We start from the raw sequence: 19437 nt of genomic DNA, 5'->3' as shown, positions 1-19437 counted from the left end.
CAGAGGATCGAATTCAAGATCCTCATCCTCACCTACAAGGCCATTCACGGCCTCGCTCCCTCCTACCTCTCCGAACTACTATCCCCCCACGTACCCCCCCCGTACCCTCCGTTCCTCTGGCTCCGGTCTGCTCCACATCCCCCGCCCCAACCATCGGTGGCCTTCAGCCTCTCAGCCCCGAGGCTCTGGAACTCTGTCCCCAGTGCCTTCGCCGCTTCCTCCCTTTCCTCCTTCAAGGCCGGTCTCAAGACCTTTCTCTTTGACCTTCAGCCTTCAGCTCCCCTCTCAACTCTCTACCCCCTCCTCGCTCCCCCCCTTCCCTCCCCACACCCTGACCTTTCCCCCCCCAATGCTCGGGTCCTGACCCAACTGTACAGCGCTTTGGGACGTCCTCCCGACGTGAAAGGCGTGAAAAATCTATAAATGGAATCTTGTTGTTGTTGTAAACTAACAGGTAAATAATAATAATATCCTTGCATTTCATGTAGCGCTTTATCACGTCTTCGAGTTGTCTCAAAGTGCTTCACAGAATACGCTCTAAAGTGAATTGACTACATTTTGTGGGCGAAACACGGAAGCCAATTGCGCACAGCAGTGTCCCACAAAACAGTTGATTGAATGACCAAATTATTGTTTTTTAAAAAATTATGTAGAAGGGATTATTATCCCCAGAAAAGTGATCCGCCAAACGACCAACAGCCGGGTTCCTATTTACTGCTATTTACCGCTAGGTAAACAGAGGCGTGCGGAGTCAAGAAACTTGCCCAACGTTTTGCCCTGCCCTGGAATCAAACCCAGGTCCTCTCGCTTACGAGGCGAGCGCTCTAACCACTGAGGTACAGGTCTCCGCCTTCCGGGTGAAAGTTTCAAGAAGAGAAAATGCCCAAGTCTCCGTGGTTCCCCAAGTATTCATTGGTCACCACAAGACTATCGGGGCCGAACCCACACTCATCACTGGAGAACCAAAAATCAGGTTAAATATCCAAACAACCAGCGAGCGTGCAGGCTCCAGGGTTTGACTCCATTTCCCTCTGTACATACTCTTATCCACTCACATTCTCTCCACTGAACTCAGTAACATGCGCTGATGTGCTGTTCCACCTCCTGTACCGACGCGGCCAACGTTGTCGTCCTTCGTGTGCGTGGGCAGGAGTGAGCATCGGCCGAGGTCCCGTCTGCCTGCTCAGGTGGATGTTAAAGATCCCGCGGCGCTATTCCAAAAGAGCTCTGTCCCGGTCTCCTGGCCAACAACCCCCCCCCACTCCCCACTGCCCCACGGCCCCCCGCCCCGGGTAAACCTGGGTGTTCACCCCATGGCTGTTTGATGGCCCATGACCATCGGTGGTCGGGCCTTCAGCCTCTCAGCCCCGAGGCTCTGGAACTCCATCCCCAGTGCCTTCGCCGCTTCCTCCCTTTCCTCCTTCAAGGCCGGTCTCAAAACCTTTCTCTTTGACCTTCAGCCTTCAGCTCCCCTCTCGACTCTCTTCCCCCTTCTCGCTCCCTCCCTCCCCTCACCCTGACCATTTCCCCCCTCCTCGCTCCCTCCCTTCCCTCCCCTCCCCCTGACCATTTCCCCCCCAATGCTCGGGTCATGACCCAACTGTGCAGCGCCTTGGGACGTCCTCCTGACGTGAAAGGCGCTTTATAAATGGAATCTTGTTGTTGTTGTTGTTGTGGGGCTTCGCTGTTTGCACACGTGCTCCGGCATTCGCCCGCAAACACACAGTCACTCCACTTCACCGTAAAGCTTGTGAAGTGCATAATAATAATAATAATAATAATGAATGATGATGATGAATCCTTGCACTCCATCCAGCGCCTCGTCGCACGGTGGCGGCGTATCGAAGCGCTTCGCACCACAGACTGGGAAGTGTAGTGACTGTGCGTCATCAGCACCGAGACTTCCTCCCGACGGGAAGCGAGACACAGCGCTGCAGCAAAACTGCAAAGATTATTATGATGATTGTTATTATGATGATTGTTATGAGGATTATTGCTGTGGTCCCGGTCTCGGGCTGCACTCCCCTCAGACGAGGTTTTGCCAGAAAATAAAATACCTTTTTTTTTAATTCAATACCTTTTGTGGCTGAGGAACGGAACCGAACACCGGGCGTTGCCTCCCGCGGGTGGGGGACTGGCCCACGCCGGGTCTCCGAAGGGAAACCCCCGACAAAAAAAAAGCTTCGCCCACGTTTCGCTTCTCATCCATTTAAAATGGCGCCGCCGCCGCCGCCCCGAAGCCGTTCGTTGGGGCGAACAGTGACGGCAACGAACCGCCCGCCCCAAAAAACCCGCCCAAAAACCCGCCCCAACCCGCGCTCCGCAATGGCCGGGGCGGTTGCCACGGGAACGCGGGGCTGCCTGCGCGCGCAGTCCCACCCGGCCCGGCCCGGCTGACCTCTGACCCCGCCGGGAGCTGCCGTGCGCGCTGCATTGTGGGTCGCCCAGCCTTTTCCCCTCAGACACAGTCATGGTGAGGAGCTGCGGCCGCCGAGCGCCGCCGCGCAATCCGCCGCCATCCGCGCCCAGCGAGCCCGAAAACCCGCCACCCTCACCGCCCGCCGTGCGGGAGCTGCCCGGGAGCGCGGCCGCATGGGAATTGCTGCCGCATCGGCCGTTTCCGAGTCGCTCTCTTCGAGTAGCGAGACGGCTGTGCCCGGCGTCGCGCCCCGAGCGGGCGGCCATTATTGGCCCTCGCTGGACACCCGCGCCGCTTCCCGCCCGGTGCTGTGGCCGCAAAGCCTCGGGTTGGCGTCGGATATAATGCGGTTCGAAACGCGTTACAGCCGAGGAGTTCGCAGTTAGTTGGCGGTTTGGTTGGTGTGAGGCCGCGGCCATCAGGGGCTGAACCCCGGGCTCGCGGGCCCGCCCGGGAGGCGCTGCGGCAAACACGGCGTCAGCATCACGGCGTCCGTCCGCAGGACAGACTCTAACCCGCTGTCATCTTTCCCCACAGGCCCGAGGTCCAAAGAAGCACCTGAAGCGCTTGGCAGCGCCCCGGCACTGGATGCTGGACAAGCTGACGGGGGTGTTTGTAAGTGTCCGTCTCATAGGTACCCCCCCCCCCCCCGGGGGAGGGGTTTGGTGGGGGGAGTGGGGGGGAGATATGTGGAAATAATATTTTTAATTGAAATGAGCTCACAGGTTGGCGCTGTCTTGTCGTTGCCTTTCGTATACGTGGAGAGAGTGTATTTGTGTTAACGTAAATACGGTCGACTGACCTCCTGACTCTCTCCCCAAGTAGAGGCTGCAGATTATTCAGAACTCTGCAGGTTGTCACCTCTCTCCCCCCCCCCCCACCCCCTCCCGCACTAAGGTTTGTGAGCCGATCGCCCCATCCTCACCCGGTTTCACTGCCCCCCCCCCCCCGAGGATCGAGTTCAAGATCTTCATTCTCGCCTTCAAAGCCCTCTACGGTTGTGCTTCTCCCTACCCCTGTGAGCTATTAACACTTCAAAAGCCTCTCTGCTTATCTCCATGGCCCCCTCCCTGCCCAGTCCACGATCGTGGTCGGGGTTTCGGCCCTCACCCTCTGAAACTTCATCCCGCATTCTCTCTGCCTCACACCCTCCCTTTTCTCCTTCAAGGCTCACCACAACACCTTCCTTTTTCAACCATGCCTTCAGTCATCTTCCCTTCTCCACGCCTCTCTAATCCCATTTTGCAGCGCGGGTGCAAACCCCTCACTGTCCAGTGCTTTGGGGCATCCTCCAGATGTAAAAGGCGCTATGTAAATGCATTTTAATGTTAATCTAGTAAGTCTCTGCCTGGCAAATGCCTTCATCTCTGCAATTGAACATCCACAGCTCCATCTGCGGTCATTATCATTTTCTGTGAGGGGAGTGGGTACAGCGTAGCTACAGTAAATATACATTCACCAAATTTTACAGTGAAACTTGGGAATAGCTGTCAGATGTCTTCATGATGTAAAAGAAGCCATATCGAATGCAGCGATTACTATTCCCTAATCTGTTTTCAGTCCCTTTCAGTGTTTAACGTTGGTTTAATTATTCTATGTTTTGTAATCGTAATCCTTGCATTTGATATAATGCCGAGAGCATCTCAAAGGCTTCACAAAGCTCCAAGTGAAGTGACAGCAAATGTTACCTGCTTGTGCTTAATGTGGATGGAGAAAGGTGGTTAAAGATATAGGTGATTTCTCACCTGGGAGCTAAACATGAGCACATGTGAAGTTTAGGCACTTCAATTGGGTTACAGTGTTAATTTTATTTATAAAGTATGGGACAAGCATCGATTTTTTTAAAAAAAGGTAACTTCCTTTGTTCCAATCTTGTTCCAATTCGTGTTAAATGTTTGCTGCAACTAGAGAGACGTGATTATCCTTGCTTTTGATTTCAGTGACTTTAATGCCAACATCTCACAGTATTTCCCAAAGTCAGCAGAACCCCGTTATAACATGGTGATTTAGGACCATAGTTTCAGTCCCTGCGTTAAACAAATATCTGCCAGTCAGCACTTCCTAATCTCAGGTTGCTACTGACATCAGTAAGCTGTACATCTGAGCAGAAACCCAACCGGTCAGCAGCAGGTGCTCTTGCATGCATTTCCAGCCATTGTTTGGATGGTGCTGATGCTGGAAGGTTTTCTGTGTGCGTGTGAGAGTGAGAGAAGCCTACCCTATATTGCAGGTCAATTTGCCATTTACCCCTCTCTCTGCCTTCAAACCTCACTAAACAAAACTTTCACCATGCTTTTGGTTAATCCCATTAAATTTTCTCCCTTCTCAATGTTGTTTTGCTCATACTCTTTTTTCCCCCCCACCTCACACTATTTTTGTGAAGAGCTTTGAGAAGTTCTTTCTATATAAAAAGCACTATTTAAATGCAAGTTGTGCCCTTTAGAAGAGTCCTTTCTGCAGTTGTCAGTTCAGTTGGCAGAACTCTGAGTTGTGTGTTCATGTCCCGCGTAGGACCTTTTGAGCTCAAGGTATTGGGAGCACGACATTGTCAAAAGCCTTTTGCTTTGCATGAGATATTAAACGAGGTCTCATCTGCTTCTTCAAATAGACATTAAAAGTTCTATAACACTATTCAAATAGAGAAGCAAGTTTCTCCTAGAGTCCTGGCCATGTTTGCTGACAAATTACAGTATGTGCCCCTGACATCAATTACCTGTGCTGTGATGATTTGACATTATCAAATGCAAGCTTTTTATGATTGGTTGAGCTGCTTGTGCTCAGATTAAAGCCACTTATAGACGTATTAGTTCAGGCCACTTGCCTTTGACTGGAAGAAGATTAAGAAAATCAGGAAATGTAAGGTAGATGTATACTTTCAGAAGAATGTCCTAAGTGCAATGTTGTGGGGTGTATGTTGCTGGCAATATCCCGCCCCAGAAAATGGAGAGGGGCTTTAGAGCTGTACAATAATGTATAGCCTTTACTGTCAGTGTCGGTGCTCCACTCTGCTGACCCGGAGACATGCCTTTTCTTTGTCAGGCTCCACGTCCGTCTACTGGTCCCCACAAACTTCGGGAATGTCTTCCCCTCATCATTTTCCTCAGAAACCGTCTGAAGTACGCTTTGACCGGTGATGAAGTGAAGAAGATCTGCATGCAGAGATTCATTAAGATTGATGGCAAGGTTCGCACCGATATCACCTACCCAGCTGGCTTCATGGGTAAGTGTGGGGGTTCCTCCCTGGAGCCTTGTTGTTGAGCAGCATCTCCGCTCTTACTTCTGGACTATACTTAATCCTTCCAAGTCCTGCCCATGAGCCAGGCTGGCTGTGCTGTCATCAGCAGTACCCTGGAATACTGTGGACCCACCTGGCTCAACAACCGGACTATCGAGACCAACCACAGTTGTGTTGGCTCGATTCTGACATTCCTTTGCCAAACATTCCCCTTGAGACAGTTCAGCTCCAACTGAAAGCACTGTCTCTGTCACTGGGAAATGAACTTTTTCTTCTGCCAAAATTGGATTCATTTTGAAAGAATGCTTGGGAGCAGTGGAGCTGGTATGTATTCTCTCCTTCCCTTGCTTTGAATGAATCCTGGTGTATCCTTGGTATTGTCTCGTCTTAGTTTTGTGTCCCAAGTGCTAGATGCAGTAAGATGGTGGGATATGGGGGGGTAGCTCTTGAGACCTGGGTTTGTGACTGGTGGTAATAAACCATAAATATGTTGTTTCCAAAATAATTTCAAATACTTGTGAATCAGATAAGTATGTTCTATATCGTTCTATGTATCACTTGTGTCTGGGTTTCCAACACAGTTAGGGTATCCTGAAGGTGTTTGTCCCACTTACTGGCCAGTTAAGTGTATTTGCCCCTACCTTTTTGTATATGGACTTTGTGCTGGAATATAGTTCCATGGACACCAAAGCAGTGGTTCATCATGTGTGAGCCTGGATGGTGAATGTCATTAGGCTGGTAACCAATGTCACTTTCTTTAGTTTAAAAAAAACCCGGTCGCCCACAAGTGCACACTTTGCAGTGAATCCCGTGACGTGCTTTGTAATAACTCAACCATGTGTGATAAGGTGCTGCATAAAATGCGTAGATTATTAAAAGTTAATATATAATACAGTGCCACAGACTACTACAATGAGCATGGGGAAACAGTTTGAGTGCAACAATTGCTTTAGTGCTTCCTGGGCTGAAGAGGACAACCCCAGTCCCTGACTGGAAAGTGCCTGTTTGGATGCGTTGGACTTCACTGATATTTTGCCTCCAAGGCTAACCAGCTGTCTCACTCATGATGAATGGCTATTTGGTGAACTCTGCTCCCCATGAATCAACACTCAGTTGAAGGCAGGTGAGGGCCCCGGATGCGGAGAGAAGATAGTACATGTGAAGCCCCACAGTTTGTCTGATATAGGCATGTTCTGATCACTGCTGGCTCTCGGTAGGTGAATGTGAATTGGAATTAGAAGCTTTTTGTACTCAACGTTTCACTTTGTTTGCAGATGTCATCAGCATTGACAAGACTAATGAACACTTCCGTCTGATCTATGACACCAAGGGGCGTTTTGCAGTGCACAGAATCACCGCCGAGGAAGCCAAGGTAACTGAGTGACTGAGTGAGCATTGACAGCGTGTCTGTAAAATGGTGGATGTCTGCTTGAGCAACATATGACTGGGAGGGTTGGGGCTCAGAGAGGTGTAAACTCAAGGTCCGTTAACAGATCAGCAGTGCCATAGAGAACTTCGTAAAGGCTGAAATCACCACTGTCAGATCCTCTGATTGCAGATATGAGTGAATGGCAGTTCATTCCCCTTTGGGATTTTAATGCTTCTGGTGTTGTTTACGCACAAAACAACATTACATTGTGCTCAATTAAGGACATTGTGGATTCTCTTTTAACACTTTGCCCGTAGTGTTGGCCTCAGTGTTACTGTACAAGACACCAATTCATTCCTCCTTTAATCTGGAAGTTGTCACGTTTTGCGTCATTGGCTATGTTTTTTTTAACACCTCTTGTCCCTCCTGTGGGCAAGTCTCTCAGTTTTGTGGCTGAGTGTGTGATCGTCTGGCTTCTGTGCGATTGTTGCTTCTACACAAGAGCACGGCTGAAATTTGCAGTTGGTGACCTGCCTATCAGTATGCCTGCACTCAAAGGATTGTCGAATCACTGAAGTATGGTTGAGCTACAGGGACAGGAGTCCAACTGTGCCCAGTGTGCTATTGAGGAGTTTCATTCCCTTTGCCTGTGATACAGTATGTAGAACGTAAAATAATAAACCACGACACTGCTTGAAGTATAACCTCATAATAAAGACCGTGCTTATAGTTCTAAAACTTCTGAAAGCCATCCTTGCTTCTGGCTAACCTGGTAGGGACTGCAATGTAGTTCCTTTCACATGCTCAGCACTCTAAAGCAAGAGAATATAAGGCTGATTGAACAAGCATGTTTCAGAGTGTTGTTGTTGTAAGCCATCTGATGTTTAATACTCTTCTCGGCTGTGATGGGGAACTCTTGCTTCAGGAAATCGATCATGTTGCACATGCTTTGGTGATCATAAAATCTAAAACTAATACAGCTCCTCCTGGTAGCTAGAGAGTAATACTACCAGTTCAGCAGAATTCGGCCATATCGACTGGAGGAGGCCATTCAACCCCTTGAGCCTTTCTGCCATTCTATTGGATTATGGCTGATCTGTACCTCAACTCCAATTACCTGCCTTTGCCCCATATCCCTTGATACCCTGACTTAACAAATATCTATCCACCTCAGTCTTGAAAATGTGAATGGGTCCAATATCCACAGCCTTTTGGGTGGGGTGGGCGGAGAGTTCTAGATTTTCACTATCCTTTGTGTGAAAAAGTGCTTCCTGATTTCACTCCTAAATGGCCGAGCTCTAATTTTAAGATGATGCCCCTTGTTCTGGATTTCCCCACTAGAGAAAATATTTTCACGGTATTTACCCTACCAGATCCCTTTCTTATTTTAAAGTGGAGTCCTGTAGCTCAGTGGTTAGAGCACTCGCTTTGCAAGGATCATTAAACCTGAGTTTAATTCCAGGCAGGACGAAACCTTGGGCAAGTTTCCTTACTCCACACAGAGCCTAATAATAATCCCTCCAAAAACCCAAAACAATAATAAATTGGTCATTTTCAATCTACGACTGTTTGTGGGACATTGCTGTGCGCAATTGGCTGCCGCGTTTGCCCACAAATATACAGTCAATTCACTTTGCAGTGTGTTCTGTGAAGCGCTTTGGGACGTCCTCCCGACGTGAAAAGCGCTATATCAAATGCAAGGATTATTATTATTATTAAAAACCTCAAATCAGATCATCCCTCAACCTTCTAAAGTCAAGGGAATACAGACCAAATTTAGCATCTCCTGGGGTAACCAGCACAGCAGCTTGGGCAGCCCTGGGTTAGGGAGGGACACGTACAAGGGGCCATGCTGGAGGGTGCACGTGTGGGATGTTGCATGTGCGGTGGTGTGTTCCGAGAGAGTAAGGCACTAAATGTCTTCCGAACAGTGTCTGACCAGAGAGGAAATTGATTTGTTCCACAGAGGAGAAAATATAGTGGGGATCTGCAACAGGTTGTTGATGCTGTGTGTTGTATTTGTGTTGCAGTACAAACTGTGCAAGGTCAGGAAGATCCTCGTAGGTACCAAGGGCATCCCTCACCTGGTTACACACGACGCCCGCACCATCCGCTACCCCGATCCTATGATCAAAGTCACCGACACCGTGCAGATCGATCTGGAGACCGGCAAGATCACAGACTTCATCAAGTTCGACACAGGTCAGTTTGGTGTCTTAAGAGCCATGGGTGTGTGGAGGGAGAGGAGTGTGGCTGATGGACATGTTGCAGTGAATGGTGGGTTCTGCGTCAATAGAGACTCGAATGCAGCTTGGGAACACAGGAACAGGCGTAGGCCATTCAGGCTTCCCCCCTCCCTGAGTCTGTTCAGCCTTCTATAAGATCATGGCTGATCTGTACCTCAATTCCACCTTTGCCCTTTATCATTTAACTAACAAAACCTTTCCACCTCAATCTTGAAAATTTGAATCTGTGATTTGAAATTGTACCTACTTGTGTAAAGAGAATAAGAGAGAATGATGGATTACCGCTTAGAAATTATGTGTTGGTTGTTGTTGTTGTTGATGGTGGTAATAGTCACTACTTCTTTATTTCAGTATTCTGTGTAATTGTAAATTTATATTGTTCTGACCTCCCCCCACCCTGGCCCAGGCTACACTTGTATCCTCCTACAAAGCTTCAGTTTGCATTTTCAGTATCTACGTGTTTTTTTTCAGAGAAATCCATTATGTTTAAGGTTTTTCTTTCATTCCTAAATTCATCCTGTGAATTATCGAGGAGCTCCAGAGTATTGACGTTGAGTTAGTTGGAATGTGATAAATGTCTAATCCTATAGATCTTTTCTCAATAGTATCTTTGTCTCATCAGGCAACTTGTGCATGGTTACCGGAGGTGCTAACTTGGGTCGTATTGGCGTGATTACCAATCGGGAGAGGCACCCTGGCTCTTTTGATGTCGTTCACGTCAAGGATGCCAATGGCAACAGCTTTGCTACCAGGCTGTCCAACATCTTTGTAATTGGAAAGGTAATAATAATAATCCTTGCATTCGATATAGTGCCTTATTGTATCATTGAGACATCTCAAAGGGCTTCACAGAATATACTGTAAAGTGAATTGACTTTATTTTGTGGGCAAAACGTTATGCAGCAAGTCTGGTGTGTGAGCAGGTTGGGGCATACAAACAGTCAATGGTGGCTGGATTAGATAATGAGAACCCCTGGAGAGTCTGGACAGCAATGTGCCCAGAGGCTCGCTCACTGCTGTGAAGAACTTAATTTTCATAACTTGCCATAGCATTTGAACATATTCCTGTGGGGCAAACCGGCTTGCTTATTTTGCTACAAATTATGTACTGTCCTTTTTTTTGTGTGGTGGGGGGGTAGAATCTAATTCCTTGTTAATCCAGAGAAATGAGCAGTCATCAGTGTCATTTTAGTGCAGTGTTTTTTGTTTGAGCAAAGAGTAAACATTTTTATATTCGTGCACTGCATACAGATGAGTTGAGTGAGGGGTGGAAGGGATACACACTGTACGGGTAGACTTTTATTTCAAAAAGTTTTATTTAAGAAAGGTTAACGAAGCAACTATGTATACAACAATCAAATAGACACTGTCCTGTGGTGGTATAAAGACACATGTTCAACTTTTGAGTAGTTTTCTTTATAACCATTTGTTGAAAATGGCCATTTTACATTGAGTGCTGCTGATAAAATGTGCTGTCACTTTGTTTAACAGAAGAGGCCGTTATTGCAACTAAAATTATTGTAAGTTGTTATTATAATGTGAATGGGAGGTGTATTTGAGATGAATAATGATGGTGAGCAAAGAGGATGAATATTGTCGTTGATGGGAAGGCTAGGGCAGTGAAGGATATTCTGATCAGTATCCTATAGGATTGATGGCCTTGGAACCCACTTCCTTGGGAGCTCGGAGCAGGCTCTTCTCGAGAGCCTCCCTTAATTTTCACGGGGCCAGACTGCCTTGGGGCTTTGAAGCTAAGCTGCCTGAGCCGAGTAAAACGTGCTATCTGTAAGCTATTGTATATTGCAGTTCTCCTGCTCACTTTTCTAAATAGAGCTGCTCCAAGGACTTCCTCCCCATCAGGCAATCTGTGTGTGGTTATTGAACTTGAGGGTTGGTCAGTGATAAGTTGGGTTCTGTATCAGAGTAAAATCATAGGTTCTTTTATGGACAGGAGAATATGTTGAGATCAGTGCATTTCTTTTTTCTGTTTGCTATTATGCTCTTAAGTTCTGTAATGCTGTATCAGGTACTATGGAAATCCACTGATGTTGACTGCGTTGATTTTAGCTTCTGTGTCTTTCCCCCCACCCCTCGGTTTAATTTGCTTGTTTAAAATTGTCTGGAATCAACACTGAAACTGGAGATGCAACCTGCAGTTTTAACCGGCTGTTTCTGTGTTTCCAGGGTAACAAGCCATGGGTTTCCCTGCCCCGTGGGAAGGGAATCCGTCTCACTATTGCTGAGGAGAGAGACAAGAGGCTGGCTGCCAAACAGAGCAGCGGTTGAGTATCTGAATTCTACAGTACCCCCAAACACATAAAACTGTCTTTATGTACCTCGTCTTGTGTGTTTTTTGTGTGTCTCCCGCACACCATCTCGTATAGGATGAAACTGCAGCAATATTTCATTACTTTGCTGTGGATATATTTTCAAGATACTGAACAGGAACACAATTCAGCATTTGCAAAACAAATGTGCTCTCTGTGGAATCCTGTAGTGTAGTGTTTAGCACACTTGCCTAGCAAGCGAGAGGACCCAGGTTCGATTCTGGGACGGTGCGAAACCCGAGGCAAGCCACACACCTCTGCTCAGTAGTTAGTTGGAACCTGGTTGTTAGTCGATTGGTGAATCACTTTCCGGGGTGGGGGGTGGGGGTTGATGGTTTCTGCCAGTGCGGCAAGCAAGTGGTCTGGTTTTCCTCGGATATTCCCTGACACCAGGTTACGCACCTCAGAGTGTAGTCACTGTGTGGGCAGCAGCTTCTGCACCGTAAACACATTCACATTGTGTGAACTGCCATCTTTGGATACAAAGGGCGACCATTATAATCCTTTACCCATTTGCCTGTGAGTGGGCTGAGGTCTGATGGTGGTGTGGCCTGCACTGCCTGTTGACTTGTGATATTGTTACTTTAGAGCTACTCCACACTCCTGCTGTCTTGTGATCTGGCTTCACTTACCCAGCGCTTTTAGTGTAGGAGAACATCTTGCAGAGGCGGAGCAGAGGATAAGAGATGGGGAGGGGGTGACTGGGGTGGATTAGCTCCCAAGACATTCACAAAAGAGAAAGGATTCCCTCCAGATTACTTGACCAGGTGTCTGTCCTACCTGTGGCAGAGTTTAGCAATGGGCCATGGCAACAGTGACCTAGAAGACCTGTCCCATGAGACCCCGTCTACACAGAAAAGTCTCAATTGAAAGCCCAATTGGTACCTGCAATGGTTTAAACTTTTAATTTATTTATATAATTACTTTTAAAAGCTGTACATCAGTTTGAGTAAGTTTTTTAAAAAAAGTAATAGAAAAAAGCACACAAGGGGAGGGGGTGGGGGGAACTCCCTGCCTCCCCCACCACTATACACACACAAACACGCACACACACTCGCACAGTTTGCCCAACCAAACTGGCCATGAGGCAGACTAGAGTTCACAGGAATAAATGCAAATAAGGCATGAATGTTAACAATTGACCAGCAATGGCAGAGAGAGATCAGACTTGTGGGTGGTGGTGGAGAGGATGTACAGGGGGGTGTATTGGAGTGGTATTGAGTGGTGCACTGCTTTTATTTCAGTCGATATGAGAGCAGGAGACGGCTATCAATGAGATGTGGGCACTGGAAAAGTAAAGACCCTTAAACCAAGACAAGCAAATAGTGGACATATAGAAAGCCAAAACTGCCCTGATGTATCACTGGTGCCGGAGTGAATGGAGCTTTCAAGTCCTTTCAGCAGGAAAGCTTGCGAGTCAGTACTCTCAATGGCAAGCTATGCAGTTTTAGCTGGTTAAACACCAGCCGTTACTGGGATATTCTTAAGCACGGTAATGGGTTTCTGCAGACCACTTGATCTATCCCCGAGTGTCTATCACTGCCAAACAACCCGTTGTCTTAAATGAAGGTAAACGTACTAATTTAGAACAGAAATACAAATGTCATTTTTCATGCTGGCCCAGTGTGCTTGAAGCCTGTTTGGGACGTCCTCCCGACGTGAAAAGCGCTATATCAAATGCAAGGATTATTATTAAATTGGAATGTCTTGCCTGGCGTCCGATCCTCACAACCTGGCTACAGATAACACACCAGGAGTGAGACAGTGAACTCCGAGCTCTGAACATCGCTGAACAAACAAACCAATGTCTCCAAACTCAACAACGGTGAAAAATAAGCAGCTCTCACACTTGCGTGGCACTGCCACTACCAGGAGTTTCGGAGCAAAATTAAGTTACCTGGCACAGGTCAATAGATTGTTACACACACTGGTATAGACAGCATTAGTGCCCAACATTCTCCATACCCAGCTCAATGGCCAGAGCACCTGGCGTCTGAGCTCAGTGCTGGTCCCGCTGAAGTTCTCTTGGCTCAGGGTGGGATCTGTTCCCAAGTCCTGATCAGGACACTGAGCTGATTACAGTGTGGTACCTGGTTATAACTTGGTTTAACGACATGAAAACACTCATCTTAAGCCAAACCTGGTCACCAAAGAGTTCAGAATGAGATTACGCTGCTCTCACTTTGCTCCAGTCTCAGTTGGTACAAGCCACTCGTGGTGAGTGATTCCTGGGAAAGTAGATCACACACACCTGGGCTTTTGATAAACTTCTAGACCAGTGGTGGCCAGTCTGGCCCACGGGGCTGTCAAGAAGCTGAACTGACTATCACAACACTCCTTCACCTCATAACCTCTCCCTCACTAATCTCAACACTCACCAAATAACGTCTCACCATCTAAGCTCCTTCACACCTCTTCCCATCTATCCTCTCCCTCACACTGCACCAAATAATCCATCTCTCACCATCTAACCACATAACATTTAGCCTCTCCCCCACCATTGCTCACCCTTTAACCCTCTCTCATTCACCATTCACTATATAACTTCTCCCACACCACCATTTACAATCTAACCTTCACCGTCTACCATTGTTTAACTTCTCCCTCACCATCATTCTGTATCCATCTTACTCATGAGCCAACCTCTCCCTCACCACCTAACAACTCTCCATTTAACTCTCTCACTCACCACCTACCACCATCTATTTGCTCCCTCACCAACTCTCCCTCAATATATGGCCTCTAACACACCATAATCGATATCCAACCTCTCCATCACCATTCCTCACAATCTTATCTTTTCCAGCATCACTTACTATCATTCCTCCCTCATTGTGCTCACTCATCTTTGGCACAGTTCTCTGAGCGGCAACTTTTAATAAACCTTTATAAATTGACAACAGTTTCAAGTTCTGGTGTCACTATCATCTCCCGCCTCTTTCATCCCGACCAAACTGATCTGACTCTTTTAAGACTGAGGTGGATAGATGTTTTTTAAGTCAGGGTATCCAGGGATATGGAGCAAGTGACATCCCACAATTCCTGCTCCGCAGTCAAGAGACCAGAACCCAAACCTTAGACCTGATACCCTCAACATACAACAAGATCCACTCAACTCCCAGATGTTCCTATCTCACGCAATCACATCAATGCTGGCTTAGGAAGCCATTGGGTACACCTCTGAAGCCAGTTCCTCCACTGGAGCCATCTCAGCCAAATCCCTGCTCTCTCCCTGTGTCACCATGACTTGTCTTGTAAACCATTGTTAAAAGCATAAAAGCACTTCAACCTTACACACCAATCTGACAAGTGATCAGCCTAAGCTTTTGATACAGACAAGAGGGGGCATCAAAAACCCACTCCCCCATTCAGTGATCTATTGGGTTTGTTTCTGTCAAGCATCGGGAACGACCCATTTCCCCTCCCACTGCCGTTAAAGAAACATTTCCAGATCAGGGTTCTCCATCGTAAACCTTCCCCCTACGTCAGGGTAGGCAGTAGTACATCAGCTTGGGTTAGTTACATGACAAAGACAGAGAAGAGTTTTCTGTTTGATGTTGACACAGGCCTGGGAGGACCTTTGCCCAATCGTTGGGATTCCCAAAAGGAGGGTTTCTCTGGGTGACTTGAGATCGGGTGCTCCCTCGGACATTTGCGGATCCAAAGTTGACGGAACTCTGATGGGTGAGCGTCGATGCCGGTAAGCTGGTCCCAGCAGAGGGCCTCGTTCAGATGCCATCCATCGCTGATGGCGTGTTCCTAAGCCAGCCTTTAGTGGTACGAGGGTGAGCCTGGAGGCACAGAGAGGAAGCAGTGATGTGGTCTGACCTTTCAGAGGTTCTGATATTTCCTCCGTCTGTGACCGATGGCACTGAAATGATTTGAATCCAGTTGTAGTTTTGGTCAGCTGGGTGTCTGACACATGCAGAAACCCACCACACTTAAGACTATCCAAACCAAGTTGAGAATTCTATGCACTTACACACTTACACATGGAAATCCCAGAGATAAATTGGGAGAGACGCATCTTGCTCACCTAATTCTGGAAAGTATTAGGTGCAGGTTGGCAGGCGCCATGGGTTGGGAACCCCAGAGTGTGCGTTGGAGTAACTGCTGGAGTCTAACCAGCTAAAACCACATAGTTTGTTATTGATATTGCTGTCTAGCAAGCTTTCCCGCTGTTTGTCCAGCTAGGACCACCTTACCCATCCATTAGGGCTTGCAGGGTAAGCATGAGGTGACTGGGAATGGGTCATCCCACTTGGTGCAATTGTAACCAAAGTCTTCTCTATAATTCTCATCTGTAAAGCGACATCCCATTATTTCACAGATCGGGCACTATTTTTGCTATTTCTTCACAATTTTCGCTATGTGGACAGGGCGAAACCTTAGGCGCGGTTTCTTACTCCACACACCTGTTTACCTAGCAGCAAGCAGGAACACGGTTGTTAGGCGATTGACGGATCGCTTTCCGGGGGTAATAAGCCCTTCAAAAAAATGGTCACGCACTCCATGACTGTTTGTGGGACACTGCCGTGTTTCGCCCACAAAATATAGTCAATCCATTTTACAATACATTCTGTGAAGCCCTTTGAGATGACTCAACGATGTGATAAGACGCTATATCTACATGCTCCCCCTTGGTGACATCATCCGCAGACATGAGTTAACTTCCACATGTATGCGGATGACACCCAACTCTACCTTTCCTCCTCTACTCTCAACTCCACGACCACCGATGTCCTGACAGCTGCCTGTCCGACATCGAGTCCTGGACGAGAGACAACTTTCTTCAGCTCAACGTGCGAAAAACCGAGGCCCTCCTGATTGGCTCACGTCAGCGCCTCCGCACCTCAGGCGCTGACACCATCAGCATCCAAGGCTGCACTCTCCACCTCTCAAAGCCAGTCAGGAACCTCGGGTTTTGTTCGACCCTGAGCTGTCCTTTCTCCCTCACATCCGCACCACAACTGGCACCGCCTTCCATCACCTCCGGAACATCGCCAGAATACGGCACTACCTCACCCCTCACGCGGCTGAAACCCTGGTTCACGCCTTTGTCACCTCAAGGCTGGACTACGGGAACTCTCTCCTCGCCGGCCTTCCCGCCACCTCCCTCCACACTGCAGGTCATTCAGAACTCTGCAGCTCGTGTACTGTCCCGCACCAGTGACCACATCACTCCCACCCTCGCCCTCACCCTCGCCCTCACCCTCACCCTCGCCCTCGCTCGCCTCCACTGGCTCCCCATCCCCCAGAGGATTGATTTCAAGATCCTCATCCTCACCTACAAGGCCATTCGCGGCCTCGCTCCCTCCTACCTCTCCGACCTACTGTCCCCCCACGTACCTGCCCGTACCCTCCGTTCCTCTGGCTCTGGTCTGCTCCACGTCCCCCGCCCCAACCGCCCTACCATCGGTGGTCGGGCCTTCAGCCTCTCAGCCCCCAGGCTCTGGAACTCCATCCCCCAGTGCCTTCGCCGCTTCCTCCCTTTCCTCCTTCAAGGCCGGTCTCAAAACCTTTCTCTTTGACCGTGCCTTCAGCTCCCCTCTCGACTCTCTTCCCCCTCCTCGCTCCCTCCCTTCCCTCCCCTCACCCTGACCATTTCTCCGCTCCTCGCTCCCTCCCTTCCCTCCCCTCACCCTGACCATTTCCCCCCTCCTCGCTCCCTCCCTCCCTTCCCTCCCCTCACCCTGACCATTTCCCCCTGCTCGGGTCATGACCCAACTGTGCAGCGCCTTGGGATGTCCTCCTGATGTGAAAGGCGCTTTATAAATTGAATCTTGTTGTTGTTGTTGTATATCAAATGCAAGAACTATTATTACTATAAATCACAAGGTTAAGACTATGGGCTTTTGGGTGTGCACAATTATCTACAGTGAGGGTTACAGGCAGGGACTCAATCCTGCCCTTATCTGTTGTCCACACAGACGGTGAAGATTGATCAAGCAGGAGTAATAACACTGGCTGATTCCCCCCACCCCACTCGGCCCATTCTCACAGGGATACTGCAGCCAATTGTAGCCCCAACTCCAGGCCTGGCTGGAAATAGCTGACAGCACACAGTGAGTGAGGGGGTGTCTCAGCTGCTTCACCAATTGTGGCTGAGCCCCTGAACCCCTGGGTTGAATTTGAGCTGAAGGTCTGACCTTGGGGAGAAGGGAATGACTTCCTCAACTGCTCCATGATGTCCTCCAACTGCAGCTCAGTGTCTCGGGATAATGGCTGATCATCTGGCTCATCTGAGGAGAAACACAGGGCACACACATTGAACACGCACCAAACACTGAACACACACGCTGAACATGGACTGTGAGTGTGTATATGTGTGTGTGCGCGTGTATGTGTCAATGTGAGTTGTCAATGTGAATGTGTCAGTGTGAGTATAAATGCGTGAGTGTGTGGGTGTGAGTTTGTGTTTGAGTGCGCGAGTATGTTAGTGTGAGTATGAGTGTGCATGTGTCAGTGTGAACGTGTAAGCGTGTGACCATGTTAGTGACTTACCCACTCTCTCCGCCTCTGGTGTGCTCCGCCCGGGATCTATTCGCTGGTTTGGGGAATGACAGGGAGAGACCGAGCCCGAGGAGGCTGTCGATCCATTTTTCTCTGAGTCTTCCGGAGGCTGAAAACAAGGAAAGAAAATAACTTTTCCTAAAGGAATGTGTGGGTGTGTGTATATGTGTATGTGGTGATGATAAAATCAAAGGAGCGGTTTGAACTTGAGCCCACCCCCCTCCCGCCCTCTGTAAAACTGAACAACTCCCTCTCCAGCACTGAACTCTACGTGGAACCAATTCTGTGGAATCGTAATCACGGTCGAAGAGGAAGGTCTTCATCTGGGATTTAAAGATGGATAAAGTCCAGTGGAAGGAAACAAGAGACAGGTGAGGACAAGAGGAGTAAATTGGGAGAGTAATTGGTGGGAATTACAATTAAACAACAATTTGCATTTATACCTTTTCCGAGAAAGCATTCAAAATCTGTCAAAGAGATGCGAATACTTGTACTGATAGCTGCCCAAAAACACAATGTACTGTATGGAGCAAATGCTACTACATGAATGTTAGCCACTAGAGGGTAATAAACATCAAGGTAACATCAATTTGCTTTCACTGTTCCAAAGAACCCAGACACTTATAAGAACGTAAGAACATAAGAATTTGTTAAGCGAAAGAAGACTGAGTTCCATCCAGTTTGCCTTCCACTGTCCTGGCAGTCGCTTGACACGTCCTGTCCCAAACTATCTACTGTGTCCCGAGATATTATTTCTCAACAGAAATCTATCTAATTTGTTCTTGAAAGAATCAACACTTTCTGCTTCCACTGTCTCCCTAGAGAGCCTGTTTTATGCACTTTGCCCGTTCACTTTCCAATGTGGGACACAATTACAAGATCACAAGATTGATCCGGGTGAAGAAGGTCCTTTTGACCATCCAATCTCATCCTTTCTGACACCCGCCCAACCGTCACCCCATCACAGCATCAAACTGCTTGTTAAATCTGTGCCAGCCTGGCTCAGTGGTACTCTCCCCTCTGAGTCACAAGTATCACATCGGGTCTTGAGATTGCAGCGTCTAGCCTGACACTCCAGTGCAGCGCTGGGTGGGGGGGCGGGAGTTGCTGCATTGCTGAAGGATGAGACAAAAACAACACAATTGCATTTGTCTCGCACCTTTCTCATCGGGAGGATGTCCCAAGGCGCTGATAAACCTGGGTTCCATCTGCCTGTTCAGGTGGAAGTTAAAAAGAGAAGGGAGTTTCTTTCTCCCAGTGTCTTGGCCAACAATCCCCTAAATAAAACTGGTTCCTCACTCCATGGCGATTAGTGGGACACTGCTGTG

The 19437-nt window shown here is 48.2% G+C and overlaps 2 protein-coding genes across 2 annotated transcripts in view; one reads left to right on the top strand and one right to left on the bottom strand.

Moving 5' to 3' along the window:
* The first annotated feature begins 2449 nt into the window (after nucleotides 1-2449).
* Nucleotides 2450-11603, top strand: rps4x (ribosomal protein S4 X-linked). Its single transcript, NM_001292608.1, is given in 7 exon segments — nucleotides 2450-2473; nucleotides 2957-3034; nucleotides 5459-5639; nucleotides 6929-7026; nucleotides 9054-9225; nucleotides 9892-10049; nucleotides 11454-11603. Coding segments are annotated over 7 exon segments (792 nt in total). The 5' UTR covers nucleotides 2450-2470; the 3' UTR covers nucleotides 11556-11603.
* Nucleotides 11604-14391: 2788 nt separating this feature from the next.
* Nucleotides 14392-19437, bottom strand: part of drp2 (dystrophin related protein 2) — a 108948-nt gene continuing 103902 nt past the window's right edge. Inside the window, exons 21-23 of the mRNA XM_042340788.1 lie at nucleotides 18101-18218; nucleotides 17746-17838; nucleotides 14392-15387 (exon numbers count right to left, since the gene is read on the bottom strand). Of these exons, the coding sequence (XP_042196722.1) occupies nucleotides 15368-15387; nucleotides 17746-17838; nucleotides 18101-18218 (231 nt within the window). The 3' untranslated portion in view covers nucleotides 14392-15367. The remainder of the gene's footprint in view (nucleotides 15388-17745; nucleotides 17839-18100; nucleotides 18219-19437) is intronic.

The sequence above is a fragment of the Callorhinchus milii genome, unplaced genomic scaffold (assembly GCF_018977255.1).
Source record: "Callorhinchus milii isolate IMCB2004 unplaced genomic scaffold, IMCB_Cmil_1.0 Scaffold15, whole genome shotgun sequence".
Classification (NCBI taxonomy): domain Eukaryota; kingdom Metazoa; phylum Chordata; class Chondrichthyes; order Chimaeriformes; family Callorhinchidae; genus Callorhinchus; species Callorhinchus milii.
The sequence above is the reverse complement of the archived record's forward strand: the minus strand, read 5'-3'. Positions and strand labels throughout refer to the sequence as shown.